This window comes from Lethenteron reissneri, chromosome 40 (genome assembly GCF_015708825.2).
Source record: "Lethenteron reissneri isolate LAM-NWPU_2019-01 chromosome 40, ASM1570882v1, whole genome shotgun sequence".
NCBI lineage: Eukaryota > Metazoa > Chordata > Hyperoartia > Petromyzontiformes > Petromyzontidae > Lethenteron > Lethenteron reissneri.
In genome coordinates, this window is record NC_083818.1 from 1,648,435 (window position 1) to 1,664,433 (window position 15,999).

General features: G+C 54.4%; 1 protein-coding gene across 2 annotated transcripts in view; it reads right to left on the reverse strand.

The window, feature by feature from the left end:
* Positions 1-6,931: 6,931 nt before the first annotated feature.
* LOC133352306 (segment polarity protein dishevelled homolog DVL-3-like) overlaps positions 6,932-15,999 on the reverse strand; it is a 63,354-nt gene continuing 54,286 nt past the window's right edge. The window contains exons 10-15 of one of the 2 annotated variants that reach the window (XM_061567878.1): positions 15,045-15,112; positions 14,384-14,533; positions 13,349-13,480; positions 12,541-12,708; positions 11,215-11,469; positions 6,932-10,585 (exon numbers count right to left, since the gene is read on the reverse strand). In XM_061567878.1, the coding sequence (XP_061423862.1) occupies positions 9,927-10,585; positions 11,215-11,469; positions 12,541-12,708; positions 13,349-13,480; positions 14,384-14,533; positions 15,045-15,112 (1,432 nt within the window). In that variant the 3' untranslated portion in view covers positions 6,932-9,926. Of the gene's footprint in view, positions 10,586-11,214; positions 11,470-12,540; positions 12,709-13,348; positions 13,481-14,368; positions 14,534-15,044; positions 15,113-15,999 lie in introns of both variants that reach the window. The other variant, XM_061567876.1, reaches the window with a different exon arrangement.

The window sequence follows — 15,999 nt, forward strand, 5'->3', positions numbered from 1 at the left end:
AACACGGGGCCCCCCAAAGCGCGGGGCACGGGGCAGTCGCCCCGATTCGCCGCGTACCCCGGGGACGGGCTCTGCACTCCCATGGATTGCGTGAGTATCAGCGGTGTGTTAGACGCACGTACGGAGATCCCCCATGTAGCCTTGAGCAGACGGCTGGGGCAAGTGGTGTTAGCGAGGACCGATGAAGACCGGTTCGGCACACAAACAGCAACAACCACCGCGCAACTCGGTGGCGGGGACGTGACCACGGCGCTTGTGCCACCCTAGCTGCACTTTGAGGCCACGTGAAGTGTCGACGGGCTCCCCTGTTGGCAGGAAGGAGAACAGACCCCCCCCTCCCACGTCCCATGGGTTGACCGACTGAGATGACTGGCAGATGCACCAACGAGCTACGCAACCAGCAGCGGTGTTACCCTGCTGGATGGCCGAGGAGTGTCGACTCAATGGCCCAGTGGGAACTGCCCCGCGTTGCTCTGTGGGTAGAGTCCTACAACACCACGCTGGGCAGCTTGATCTGCTGCCTGTTCCGCTGTACATTCATGTGGCAAGGAGTTTGGGCGGGTTCGACCACGTGCTCCGAACCTTGTGACACGGGACCGTTGGGTTGTAGCAGCTGGATGCTGCGTAAACCCGCGGTGGGTGTGTAACCCACGTGGTCGAGTGTGTATAACTCACATGTGGTAGAGTGTGTGTATAACTCAAATGTGGTTAAGTGTGTGTATTGTGGGGCCCGATGTCCACCCCACCATCCTCGCTCGGCATGTGGGGCGCGGCATCCGCCCGTTCCGCTCCCTCCACCGCGCCCTCTCTGAGGGACAAACTCGTGCTGCTGTGAACGCGCTCGCACCTGCGGGCGATTACCTCTTAACGCACGCGCTCGCCGCGGCTCCGCGTTCACTCTCGCCGCGCGTTCCACCACGCAGTTGCTCCACAAAGAAATCACAGACACCACACCTATTCTCTGTGCTAACTTTTATTCTTGGCGCAACAACACACTACCAGGGGGAATATTTTGTGAGAAGAGTTTAGCCTACTGCAGTCACTCAAACGTCCTATCACGTACCTCGTAGCTGTACTTGCGGCGTTGCACGGACGCTGTGAGAGGCGGAGGGAAGAGGACGAAAAGCCTTGCCTATCACTGCCTCGTAGCAGCACTCGCTGGCATCACACGGATGCTGCGAGTAGCTCGAGAAGGGCAGGATGGTAGTGGGGGGATCTTGGTGGCCAAGATGTTGAAGAAGAGTCTCCCTCGAACGGCCTCAGGCTCCCCTTTTATCCCCCTGTACCGCACGGCCAACCGTGCGCCTGTCTGTGATTACAGCCCCGTTTTTTCTCCTTTGGCTGGTAACCCCTCCACCTTCAATCTAAGTACCACTAAACCAAGGAATAAAAATTTAATTAAGCTTGTGCTGGAGTCCCCAGGGGAACAGGCATCCATGACGTTTCCTGGCCAAACCCCATTTGGCGGAGCCAGGAGATTGAATCCTTACCCTCGGGGTTCCTCCAAGAAATAGCAAAAAGCCACTGTGGGTGGCCATGTGCAATTTCAGGAGCTGGACCAGTACCGCCTGGATTTCTGTGGTATTCAGGAGGTCCGGTGGACCGGCTCTGGCCCCTGCCACCATGAAGGGTGGACAGTCCTCTACTCGGGGCAGGAGACTGCCAAACAACAGGGAGTGGCTCTTCTTCTGAACAAAATAATGAAGGGGACATGGGAGCGTTGCGGTGAGGTGTGGGAAGCTGTAAGCCCCAGGCTACTTTGGGCTCGCCTTCCCTTCAACCAAAGGTGAGGAGTGGTGGTTGTGGTTACTTATGCCCCCACCGAAGACGAACATCCGTGGAGGGATGAAGGCAATGTCGATGAGTCAGATGCCTTCTATGACCTGTCACAGGTGCTAGCTAAAGTGGCCCCTCGGGATAGAGTCATCTTGTTGGGTGACTTCAATTCCCCAGTTGGTCACGATACTGGCACCTGGTCTGGAGTGATTGGAAGGCATGGGCCAGATCAGCTCAATAACAACGGTAGGAAGCTGCTAAACGTTTGTGCAGCCCATGGACTTGTAATTACCAACACGCTGTTGTGGCATCGGCGCATCCACACAACAATGGATGCATGCCGGGTCCAAGCAAAAACATCTGCTGGACTACATAGTGACGGAACAGCGGATGCGGGTACTTGTCTTTGACACCAAGACCTACCGTGGAGCTGATCTGCCCACTGACCAGGTAAAACCTTAACTGTTTATGGTTGTTCCATCATATCTGCCGGGTACTAGTCTATTTTTCCGAGTTAATTTCCCCCCGCATCCCCAGCGTTTGGCATTGCTGCTGCATTGGCATTGTTACTGCATTGGCATTGTTACTGCATTGGCATTGTTGCTGCATTGGCATTGTTACTGCATTGGCATTGTTACTGCATTGGCATTGTTGCTGCATTGGCATTGTTACTGCATTGGCATTGTTGCTGCATTGGCATTGTTGCTGCATTGGCATTGTTACTGCATTGGCATTGTTGCTGCATTGGCATTGTTACTGCATTGGCATTGTTGCTGCATTGGCATTGTTACTGCATTGGCATTGTTACTGCATTGGCATTGTTACTGCATTGGCATTGTTACTGCATTGACATTGTTGCTGCATTGGCATTGTTACTGCATTGGCATTGTTACTGCATTGGCATTGTTGCTGCATTGGCATTGCTGCTGCATTGGCATTGTTACTGCATTGGCATTGTTGCTGCATTGGCATTGTTGCTGCATTGGCATTGTTACTGCATTGGCATTGTTGCTGCATTGGCATTGTTGCTGCATTGGCATTGCTGCTGCATTGGCATTGTTGCTGCATTGGCATTGTTACTGCATTGGCATTGTTGCTGCATTGGCATTGCTGCTGCATTGGCTTTGCTGCTGCATTGGCATTGTTACTGCATTGGCATTGTTGCTGCATTGGCATTGTTACTGCATTGGCATTGTTGCTGCATTGGCATTGTTACTGCATTGGCATTGTTGCTGCATTGGCATTGTTACTGCATTGGCATTGTTACTGCATTGGCATTGTTACTGCATTGGCATTGTTACTGCATTGGCATTGTTGCTGCATTGGCATTGTTACTGCATTGGCATTGTTGCTGCATTGGCATTGTTACTGCATTGGCATTGTTACTGCATTGGCATTGTTACTGCATTGGCATTGTTACTGCATTGGCATTGTTGCTGCATTGGCATTGTTACTGCATTGGCATTGTTACTGCATTGGCATTGTTGCTGCATTGGCATTGCTGCTGCATTGGCATTGTTACTGCATTGGCATTGTTGCTGCATTGGCATTGTTGCTGCATTGGCATTGTTGCTGCATTGGCATTGCTGCTGCATTGGCATTGTTACTGCATTGGCATTGTTACTGCATTGGCATTGTTACTGCATTGGCATTGCTGCTGCATTGGCATTGTTGCTGCATTGGCATTGTTGCTGCATTAGCATTGTTACTGCATTGGCATTGTTACTGCATTGGCATTGTTGCTGCATTGGCATTGCTGCTGCATTGGCATTGTTGCTGCATTGGCATTGTTACTGCATTGGCATTGTTGCTGCATTGGCATTGTTGCTGCATTGGCATTGCTGCTGCATTGGCATTGTTGCTGCATTGGCATTGTTACTGCATTGGCATTGTTGCTGCATTGGCATTGCTGCTGCATTGGCATTGCTGCTGCATTGGCTTTGCTGCTGCATTGGCATTGTTACTGCATTGGCATTGTTACTGCATTGGCATTGTTACTGCATTGGCATTGCTGCTGCATTGGCTTTGCTGCTGCATTGGCATTGTTACTGCATTGGAATTGTTACTGCATTGGCATTGCTGCTGCATTGGCATTGTTACTGCATTGGCATTGCTGCTGCATTGGCATTGCTGCTGCATTGGCATTGTTACTGCATTGGCATTGTTGCTGCATTGGCATTGCTGCTGCATTGGCATTGTTACTGCATTGGCATTGTTACTGCATTGGCATTGCTGCTGCATTGGCTTTGCTGCTGCATTGGCATTGTTACTGCATTGGCATTGCTGCTGCATTGGCATTGTTACTGCATTGGCATTGTTGCTGCATTGGCATTGCTGCTGCATTGGCATTGTTACTGCATTGGCATTGTTACTGCATTGGCATTGCTGCTGCATTGGCATTGTTACTGCATTGGCATTGTTACTGCATTGGCATTGTTGCTGCATTGGCATTGCTGCTGCATTGGCATTGCTGCTGCATTGGCATTGCTGCTGCATTGGCACTCGTGCACCGCCCGTGCTTCTGGTGTTGTGGCTACCCTTATAAACAGTTTGCCTTTAGAGGCTGACCCCTTTGCCTGATGACGACCACTTGTGTTGCGATCGAAACGTCGTGATTTGTTTTATTCTATTTCTACGTGACTGTACTGAAAGAACCAAAGAGTAACAAGAGTAATCAAAAGGTTACGTCCTCCAAATGGACCCCCCCCCCCCGTTCATAATAACTAGCCAGTGACGTCACTCCACATGGGGGGGGGGCGAGGCACCTCCTCCCCCCTCCTCGGCGTCAACTCACCACCCTCACTACAAAGGCAGAACCCTCACGTCACGTGATCTCCGTAACGCTGTTGAGACATCGAAGTAAAAAGGAGGTCGTGATGAACAAGGGGTTATAACCTTACATGAAATAAGTCTGTGTCACCGCGCCCTTACAAATTGCACACGAATTGATGCAATGAATATATCATGTCGCGGTCTGCTTTTCGCTTGCAAGTTTCAGATTTACTGAAATACACCCGTCTTTGGACGGGCAAAAGGCTAGTGTTAAAGATACACTTCATTAATTTCTACATCATATCAATTCACAAAACCCGGTCATCCAGTTCACCATGGTAATGGAGGTGAATAACACGCTCCCTTTCCTAGATATTTTGCTCGAACACGGCCTAAATGGTAAAATAACACACAGCTGATGCCTATCTGAATGCAGATTCGCATCAGCACCCTGCACAGAAATCCTCTCTCATCGAGACGCTCATACATCGGGCTAAAACAGTGGCAGATGGTGAAAGTCTGAGGAGAGAGATTATACATGTTGAAGAAGCACTACAATTGAATGGCTACAGCAATGCTCAAATTAACAGAGCATTGAATGCCAAACCAGCAATTTTGCTGAAAGCGATAAGATTATTAAAACTATTAAAATACCATATATCGCGGGAGTCACTGACACATTAGCTCTAGTTTTGCAAAAGCAAAACATCAAAGTAAGATTTGGCACAGGAAACAAATTTCAAAAACTAGTATCTTGGTACTAAAGAAACATTGCCTAAGTTATCAACAGAAGGTGTGTATCAGATTAATTGCTTATGTGGCAGATTCTATATTGGACAAACTGGAAGTAACATTAGCGTAAGACTAAAAGAACAACAAATAAATATTAAACACTCACAAACACAACTGTCGGCAGTTGCAGAACATGCTTGCCAACAAGGACACTCAATTGATTTTGATAACGTTGAAGTGTTGTGTAAAACTAATTTTTGCTGCATCATGGGACCTCCTTTGCCAGTACTAAAGTATGATAATAAGTTTCCCCCTCTTTTCTGGCAACAAAACAAGGTGTTAAGATGTTAAAACACCAAACTGAAACCTGTTACAAGGAACCATGTCTGCATTAACCGCAATACTTGTGGTCAGAATGCAAACAAAAACATACTCTGATAATATATGCATTGTCTTTTAAACTGATTGGTTCACACCAGAGACAGCTTTCTTTCGAGCCTAGTCTCAAACGCTGTTAGACCAAAGGACGCGTCTCTGGTGAGGACCAATCAGATTCAAAGAAAATGCATATATTATCAGAGTATGTTTTTGTTTGCATTCAGACCACAAATATTGTGGTTATTGCAGACATGGTTCCTTGTAACAGGTTTTGAGTTTGGTGTTTTAACATCTTAACACCTGTTTTGTTGCCATATAAAAGGGGAAAACCTATTCTCATAATTATTACTGGCCAAGACTAATTCGAGAATCCATTGAAATTGAGAGAAATACAACCCATAGTGTGTGTGTAACCCATAGTGTGTGTGTAACCCATAGTGAGTGTGTCTCGGCAGTGCGTGCCAGTTGAGGAGCACGAAATTTTCCGCTCCTCCGCTGTCCACGTGACACCGCGCGAGGCCGAGTGTCCGAATGAGAACTTCATTCGGGCCGGAAGAATCCGATAAGCTATGAAGCTCTTTTCACGTCAGATGTCCGGTTGTCGGCGCCGGCGAGGGGCCCGCGATTCTCGTGCCCACCGCGACCAAATCACTCTTTTGATCGCAAACTAATCAACAGCATCGTCGTGGAAATACATTTATCTAACAGAGCGGAGGACAATGTTCTTCCCTTATCGCCGTCCCTGCCAACACGACAGCACGACTTGCACCGCCCGCCTGCGAGCGACTACATTCGGCGGTTTCAAGACGAGGAAACGCTGCACCGGTTGTTGACTCGCCGATGAGAGACTGCGAGAGAGCGAGGATTGAATCGTCAATGCTAGCGAGCTGCTGCCGATGGGGTTGGAGAGACGTCGCGGTACAATGGATCCTGCTGCATTGCTGCGACTGATGACAGTCGGTGTCCAAGCTGCCGTGCCAGAATCCGGCCTGTGGCCCAAATCACCCCGAAAGCCAAGCAGGGGCTGAGCCTGAACAGGATAGGAGTAGGCGGTGTCGAGGGCAATGCAGCAAAACCCATTGTGCACTCTCCCTGCCACACACCACCCATTCGACATTGATCGGCGTGGTGTGGACCACGTGGAGGTGTGAACCACGTGGAGGTGCGAAGGGGTGTGGGTGCGTGGTGTGGACCACGAGGTGTGTGCCGCGTGGTGGTGTAGACCACCGTCACGGCCCACTCTTGCACGACCATTCACACCAACACAAACCGCTGCTTACTGAATTTTTTTTAATAATCTGACATAAAATACATTTCTTTGCGAGAGAGAAAAACGAAAACTAAATTTACTTAAGTTCTAAAAAAAAAGTTTGTTACGCATGTACCAACAAAACAAAATACAAAAACGATAACGAGGGGAAGTCATGAACGACGGCCGAACACCGCGGAGCGGAGAGAGACATTTAGTGTTCACGAGACGGCGCCCGAGACGTTTCCAACCGGTCATTAACAGATTAAAAAATATAATAAAGTAAATCAGCTCGACCCTTTGCAGGTCATTTATGTTAGCGAGCACCTATTAAGGCCAGCAGTGGTGCCAGTAATAGACCGTTTACGCTCTTGTAGAGGAAATATCCCAGTCATTAAAAAAGGTGAATTGCGATGTCACCAACTCCCCCTTGCAGCGGTAAATTCCAAACTACCATTTGTCGGAGGTCCTGTGCAGCTCTCCGATGTGTGTTGGGTTGCGGTGCACCGACGTTTCGTGTACTTGAGCTTCTCCGGGTGAACCTAAATATTCGCTACAAAACCACGGACGGGGAGGAGAGCCATCGGACCGTGGAGGTCAGCACCCATGGAAGTGTTTGGGGTCTTTTTCTCCGGGGGGCACTCCCAGTCTGTCCTCTCACATGAAACCACTCGTTGGTGAATGGTCTTAAACCATCTCAAGGTTGCAAGGGCACTCTTAGAAATGTCTCAAGACTCTGTCAGGATTTCCAGAGTTAAATCAACTCTTCTCTTTTTTTCCACCGACAATGCCAAACAGGAATCGAACCATGATATGCTTGATATTTTTTTAAGGGCTTGCATCTTGAATCCTTGCCTCACTTGATGCAGCAAATCTGGCTGTGACGGTCCCACCTGATGACGGAGACTTGTGTTGCCTCCGAAACGTCATGATTTTATGGTTTTATTTTTATTAATTTGAATTTCATTTTTTATCTACGTGACTTTACCGAAAGAACTAAGAGTATGAATCCTTGCAGTCACGAAAGCTTCAAATCTAGAATTAATACATGATATGCTGGTTCGGGGGCCAAGCAGGGCCAGGGATGGGGGGGGGGGGGCTCACAACAAGTTAATTGCAGTGTGAGAAGACAACGCATCTATAAACTCCTTACGACAATGGATGTGCCACAAATGCACACAAACACTCACAAACGTGCCACTCTCTTGCTCGACTTCGATAGCTGCATAATTTTAGCTGCACTTGCGCCAGGGGGCCGTGCCGTCGTCGGCGAGCCCCAAAGGGAACATCGGAGCAGAGACCCCCCCCTGCTTCTAACAGCACCTTGACGACGTCGCCATTGTTAAGATCTCGACGAGCCACTCGAGTGGGGCCTCCTCGGGTTTACACCGCAGATCCTCAGTCCCTCTCGCTTCTGTTCATCTCCCCGCCACCCGCTACCCCCCACCCTCAACTGCCCCCCTCCCCCCCAGAGTTCCTAGCAAAATGAGCATTCGTCAGGCAGTGAAGGCAGCGGAGTGGATTGTCTGAGCGAAGCGCCACCTGCCCAAGGCCTTCAAGCGATGGGGGCCGTCGCCCTCCTCCATTGGGCTACGACGTTCGGTTGTCACCTATTTTCATTTTTTCTCCACGCGCGGGCAGGAACGTGGTTGCACGCACGCACGCGTAACTTATTTCGCACCGTACGTAGCCAACCGTGCTAATCGTCTGGAGACGCTTTAAACTGGGCACGGCAGTGGCCACCCTTGAGCCTTGAGCGGAGCCTCAACCGTTCGCCCCCCCCCCCCCCCTCGCAACGGCGTTCCCGCGAGAGCCAAACTCGACCCGGATTGAAATTTGCGTTCTGTAACTTGTCGACGCCGCCACCGCCGCCAGCCGCGCAAGCCTCCTTGACGGCCGCTCGAGCCTCGCGCCCGCGTGCGGCGAGTACAAGCATCGAGATGAGAACGCGTGGGTTCCTCCCCGGCGAGCGAACCGCACGGTAACGCGCTTCACACGGCGGCTCGCGCCCCGGTGGTAGCGGTCGGTGGTCGGCAGCCGTTTACCCCAAGCGCACGCGGAGAGCTTCGCACCGCGACCACTCCCGAGCGAGCGGCGACGCCGCTGACGATGCGAGCCTCTTGCGGCATCCCAACAACAACCAGCGAGAGGAGCGCTCGCCGGGGGCGGGCCGGCCATGCCGCAAGCCCCGTGTCCTCTCCCGAGTGTCGTCTGTCCCGTGTTTGAAGCGTCTCCCCAGTGTGCAGCATTTCTTTAGTTCCAAGTTAGCCTTTACTTATATTTTGCAGAAATGGCGAATGACCTATTCCTACAGGCACGCTTCTACGCGTGTAACGATGGCGCGAGTTTAATTCGACGGATCACGAGGGGCGTATCGTTTCGTGGCTTACTGGCGAGGGTTCGGGCATTGGAGTAATGCTAAAGGCGTTATGGATATGGTGAAGGGGGTGAGGGAAATATCCCTTAGAGGCAGCAGAATTTCACGCCGCATTAATCTCCATCAACGCCTTGGGGAATGGCGACCTGGGCTTAGTGGACAGGGTCGAGGTTACGACGACTGGAGGATTTCCACCACACCACCAACACCAACAACACCACCACCACTCCAGCCACGCCACTCGACCAGCCACAGCGAACGCAGCCCAGGTCAGAACGGGGCTTCCGCTGCGCGTCTCTATTGCTTTGCTTTGTTCTGTAAGCGACGATTCACCACCACGCTTCCAACAGGAAGCATTCTTTGACACCTTAAGGCACTTCGATAGGCCAGCCATGGACGATGGCACCATCCTCAGCGCACTGAGCGAGAGAAACATCTACGACTGCTGGTGATTAAAAAACTCTCACGACAAGGCAGCGCTGCCCCGTCGCAGCCACACGTTGAACCCCGAGGCTCCGTTGATGACACCGTAACCCGGTCACCAGATCGTCATCCCCCCCCCCGACCTCCCAAATCCCCCCCACCTCGCACGCAAACTCTACTTTGACCTCTGACCGCAGCGGGCGCGCGACGCCGCCGCCGTCACATGACGTCGACGAAGAACTCGCACGGGTTTCCCATGGCCATGTGGAACGACTGGCGGCTGCCCATCAACTCGGGCGGCACCGACCCCAAGTCCCGTACGGGGGGGGCGCCTGGCGGGGGGGGGCCGCCCCCTCCGATCGCGGAGGGGGGCCCCGAGCCCCCGCCCACACCGCCGGGCATCATCTGCGGCTGCTGCTGGTGCTGCTGGTGCAGCTGGTGCACGTGAACGGGGCCCGGCACGGCGATCATCCCGGGCGGCACCGCGTAGGGCGGAGGGATGCCCGGCGGGCCGTACGCGTGGTGGTAGAACGGGGGGGGCGGCGGGGGCGGCGGGGGCGGGGGGGGCGCCAGCGGGTGGTGGTGGTGGTGCTGGTGGTGCGAGGAGCCGGCGGCAGACGACCCGGCGGAGCTGCGGCGCGCCGAGTGCGCCGAGTGCGCCTCGCTGCCGGGGAAGGAGCGGACGCTGTCGGCGCGCTCGCGCCGCTGCGCCGTGCCGGCGCTGGACACGCCGCTGCGCGTGGACGCGCGGTCCGACTCGCTGCCGCTGCCGGCGCTCGAGCGGCCCTCGTTCGCGCCGCCGGCGGAACCGCTGCCGCCGATGCGGCGGTGGTCACGCTCCTTGCCCCCGCTGCGGTTTGAGCCGCTGCTGTGGCTTCCTGGTGGAGGAGAGGGCGGGAGAGAGAGGAGTAGGGGGGTGGGGAAAGTGGGGGGGTGGGGAGAGCGTGGGGGGGGGGGGGAGAGAGGGGGGGTGGGGAGAGAGGGGGGGTGGGGAGAGAATGGGGGGGGAGAAAGTGGGGGGGGGGAGAAAGTGGGGGGGGGGGGGCGAGAAAGGTGAGTGCTTGATATAATGTCCAGTTGGTGAGCATCTGGCTCATTTGTTTGAGCTGAAAGACTCCCAATTAAGGCCCTCATCCAGCAGCGGATGGACCACGGCCTCCCGTCCACACGGCAGTAGGGACTGGGCACAACCGGTGTTAGAGTGGGAATAATTGTTTGTGGAGGAATCGGATGAGCTACAAAGCTCTTCTTCACACACGTCCAGTAGGGGGTCAAGTCGACCGGCAGGTCACGCGCGGTGGGGTAAATTGTGGGTAACCCTACCTACCTCTCACAAGCCGTACACCGGCAAGCGTGGCCAAAGAGGGAGTGAGATATAGAGGGGCTCTCTCCCTCTCTATCTCCCTCCCTTTCTCTCTTCTCTCCCTCCCTCTTCTCTCGTGCCCCTTCCCACCAGTGGTGGAGCGAGCAAATCAATCGCCGCGGGCCGGCACCGCCGCCGACTCACCCTCGCTGTGCTGGCTGGGCGCGGTGGCCACGGCGTAGGCGTATCCGGTGACCTCGTGGTAGCCGGGCGGGTAGGGAGAGTAGGCGTGCGGGTGGGCGGGCACGGCCGGGGCCGGGTAGTGGTGGAACGCGGCGCCGTAAGGGTGGCTCAGCGTGGCCCAGGGACCGCCCGCCGCCAGCGGGAGCGGCGCCAGCGTGTCCTGGTCCGACGAGATGCTGGCGCAGTCGGGCTCCTGCAGGGTCAGCTTGCTGAGGTCTGATGGTGGAGGGGGGGGGGGAGACAATGGAGAGGGAGTCGACAGGGGCGGAATGACGCGGTGGCTAGGAGATGTTAACTACCTCGCCTGGTATGCAGGTCGTTAATTCGATCCCGACCCTGATGCCTGCTGTATATAATTGGAGTTTGCATATTCTCCCCGTGGTCGTGTGGATTTTTCTCCAGGTCCTCCGGTTTTTCCCTCCACATTTAGAAACATGCGTTTAAGAGTATTTGGCGAATATAAATTTGGACACTTCAAGCCACTTTGTTGAGCTATCATTTGTGGGCAGGTCGCTCCTAAAAAGAGCCACGCAGCTCGGTGGGTCTTACCTGGGAAAATAAAAATAGTTATGGCGAGAGCTGAAGTGTCAGGGTTTTGGGGTGTGGGTTTGGTTGGTGAGGATGTGCTGCATTCAGGGGGTTGGTGGGGGGGGTGCGGGGAGAGTCGGCAGTGAGCAATTAAAGATAAGCGGTGAGCGTCATCGGGCTAGAGAAGTACGTCTGTTGAACTTCTTTCGGAAGGTACGTCGCCAACCGCGCTAATCGGAGGTGCGGGGGAAGGACAACAAGCTAAACACAACAAGCAGTTCTAAAGAAATGAGCAGCGAGGTCACACAACAACAACCGCCGTTCACCACTAAGTGGCGGTGATGACACCACGGCGCTTGTGCCATGCTAGGTGCACTTTGAGGCCACGTGAAGTGTCGAAGGCCCACTGGCGGGAGGTCACGGTACGGACCCATGGGATTGAACGACTGTTGAGGCAAGTGCTGTTAGCGAGCACCTGTGAAGGCCGGAACGGCACACGAGAGTGTGGGTGGCCAGCACCACGCCCGGCTGCCTTTGTCTGCCTGGTGGCGAAGTTTTTTACACATCGCACCAGGTACTCATTTGAGGCCAAGTCGTAGGGGAGGCCCAGGACTAGTTCAGATAATCGCCACTGACGTTGGTGGCCATAAGCAGGAATTGAACTTGGGTCGCCGGATTCATAGCATAGCACACTAACCGCTGCACCACCGCTCCCACTACAACGCACACCACGTGCACACAAACACACACACTCGGCACCTGCGGTGAGGTCTCCAAAGATGTAGTAGCACTGCTCCGAGAAAGTGATCTTGTTGACCGTGTGCCGGATGAGGCCAGCCTGCAGCATGCGAGAGGCAAACTTCCTGGCGTCGCGCCGATCGGCAAAGCCCTCCACGTGGCTGAAGAGCCAGTCCACCACATCAGAGCCTGCATACCCGCACACGTCATCGTCATCATCACCAGCAGCCGTGGTCAATCCACCGCTGGGTTTACACGGTCCTAAAAAGTATCAATCCACCCGGCACACACGAGCTGATTTTATCACTCCATCCCCACAGTGGACGTCCTCTTGTGCCAGGGGTAGGTGCACTTTTGAAGTCACCTGAACTACCAAAAGCTCGCAGATGGAAGGTAAAGAGACTGAACCGTGTGTTATGGATTAACTGAGATGACTGGCAGATGCACCAGCTGTGCTCCCCACTTTCCCAATTTACTGCGTTTCAGCCGTCCGGGCACTCTGCTCGTTGTTGTGAGCGTCGCTCCTCCGCCCTCCACCGTTGCTGGATGGAGACTGCGTCCAATTGCCCAGTAGTGTCATTCACAAGCCTCGTCCACGGAGGCCGATCTTGACGCCGCTGGTACCGGTCATCGGCAAGTCCACTCGGCTCCACATCCTCCCGTACCACATCACTCCATCTCTTCTCTAGCCCGTGCCGCGTCCGTTTCGCCCCCTCTATCCGGCCAAACAGAAGCTGCTTGGGCACGTGGTGGTTGGGCAGTGTGGACCACGCGACCCGGCCCCTTCGACCCGGCCACGCGACCCGGCCACCCACACGCTGGCACTCACCGATGAAGGCGTTCTGGATTTTGATCTTGAGCCACATGCGGTCGCGCACCTCCAGGCCGGACTCGGGCGCCGACATGGCTTTGGTGATGGTCACCATGTCCGTGTGCACGCTCAGCTGGTACTCGTCATAGCCTGCCAGGAGGAGAGGGGATTGGCGGGCACGCAGGGTCACGGAGGGCTACTGGTCACTAGCAGAGCCTTCAACGGAGCGGGAGGTGGGGGGCGGTAACACGTTCATAATTTGTTGCAGAGGTTCACGGTTCGAATCCGGCAGGCCGCCCCTGGTTATTGCAGCGCTTGCGAGGGAACTGTGAAGTCCGACGCGCCGTTTGCTTGGCGGGGGCACGTTTAAACGTTTAAGATCCCCGTGACGCCGCCGGCAAGGGCCGGGATAACACACAGCAGCACGGCAGGCGAATGCCCACTCGCAGGCAAGTGCTGGTATCCTGCCACAAAGGGACAGCTGCCACCAAGGGTGCCCCCTTTGAATGTACAGTGATGAGGCGCTTTGAGTGGTCAACACATTTAAATGCTAAACAAAATTCCACAAACCCCATTACCACACCCATACCCAACCCACATTAAACCTGCGCCACTGTAAGCCCAACAGTAACCCCAGAGTGATGTGTAGTAGTCCCAGGGTGAGCCCCGTAGTGAGCCCAGAGTGATGTGTAGTAGTCCCAGGGTGGGCCCCGTAGTAAGCCCAGGGTAAGCCCTGTAGTGACCCTAGGGTGAGCCCCGTAGTAAGCCCAGGGTAAGCCCCGTAGTGAGCCTAGGGTGAGCCCCGTAGTAAGCCCAGAGTGATGTGTAGTAGTCTCATGGTGAGCCCCGTAGTAAGCCCAGGGTAAGCCCCGTAGTGAGCCTAGGGTGAGCCCCGTAGTAAGCCCAGAGTGATGTGTAGTAGTCTCATGGTGAGCCCCGTAGAAAGCCCAGGGTAAGCCCCGTAGTGAGCCCAGGGTGACCCGTGCAGTGAGCCCTGAGTGACCCGTGCAGTGACCCCAGGGTGAGAGCTGTAGTGACCTCTTGGGGACTCACGCTCGGACTCAGGCACAGAGGAGGTGAGCGAGGAGCTGCCGGAGGTCACGGTGCTCATCGAGTGGCTGGGCGGGTAGCGGGGGAACGTGCCCGTCATGGCCGCCGCCTGGGACACCCACACGGCCGGGTCGATGGGACGCACCGGCTCGTCTGGAAATGCGCACACACACACACACGCACATTAACATACACGCATGCAAGTACACACACGCACAATAACATATACGCATTCAAGTACACACACGCACAATAACATATACGCATGCAAGTACATACACGCGTGCGAGTATATACACATACACACGTGTACGTATGTGTACACACACACAAACATGTATAAAGAAAGACAAAGATCCCCCAGTTTAGCCTTAACAGACTGTTGGGGCAAGCACTGTCAGCGAGTAGTACCTATGAAGGCCGGCACTGCACTCGAAGGAGTAGGTGCCTTTGTCTCCCCAGCGGCAATGTTTACACACTCCGTCATGTACACATTTTAGGCCGAGTTGACCTAGGGGAGGCCCGTGACCGGTTCGGATAATGGCCACTGCTGTTGTTGGCCGCGAGCGGGAATCGAACTTACTCGGCCTGTGTGCGCGTGTCGACTCACTCGGTCTGTGTGTGCGTGTCGATTCACTCGGTCTGTGTGTGCGTGTCGACTTACTGCGTGGGATGGTGAAGTAGCTGCGGGGAGTTGGGTCCCAGCACTTGGCCACGGTGAGGCTGATGGGCCTGGCGACACCACGGGTTTGTCCGTTCAGACACAAACACACACAATTGTAAATGCACATGGCATGGGTAAGTGTGTGTGTGTGCGCGTGCGTGCGTGCATGGGGAGCGGTAGTGTAGCGGTTGGTGCGCTGCGCTACGAACCCAGCGACCCGAGTTCGATTCCCACTCATGGCCACCAACACCGGTGATGATTATCTGAACCGGTCCTGGGCCTCCCCTAGGTCGATTCAGCCTCAAATGAGTACCCGGTGCGGTGTGTAAACATCGCCATGAGGGAGACAAAGGCGGCCGGGCGTGGTGCTAGCCACCCACCCCCTCGTGTGCAGCAGTGCCTTACTTCATAGGTACTCGCTAACAGTAATTGCCCCTACAGTCTAGTAAGGCTACACGGGGGGAGCTGTCGTTTGTGGGCATGTGTACGACACAAGCATGTCCGTGCGGACGTACGCGTTTGTGAGTGGAGGACACGCACAAGCAACTCATTTGTTGTCCATCCTCCCCACACCTCCGATTAGCACGGCTGGCCAGGTACGGTGCGAAAGAAATTCAACATACGTACATAGTTTGTTCAATCAGTGATTTCCCGTCCATCGTGCCGACTTGGCAGTTCCAATGACCGCCGCTAGACTCACGAGCTAGCCGTGCACGCAGGAGGCATCGTCTGCGCCGTGTTCCGGGCCTCGTTTGGTGCCCCCACCAACTCTCTGAAGCTGTTCGGCCATCTCCTGCAGGTGGCCTGGCCCCACGCGGTTCTCCTGAACCCAGATGGAAGAGTCTCCGCTACTCGGGATCTCATCCCCTTAGCAGCCATATATGACCTGAGTCTACTGGCAGCAAGTATATGACCTGAGTCGACTGAGTGCATGGCTTGAGTCTACTGGCGATTA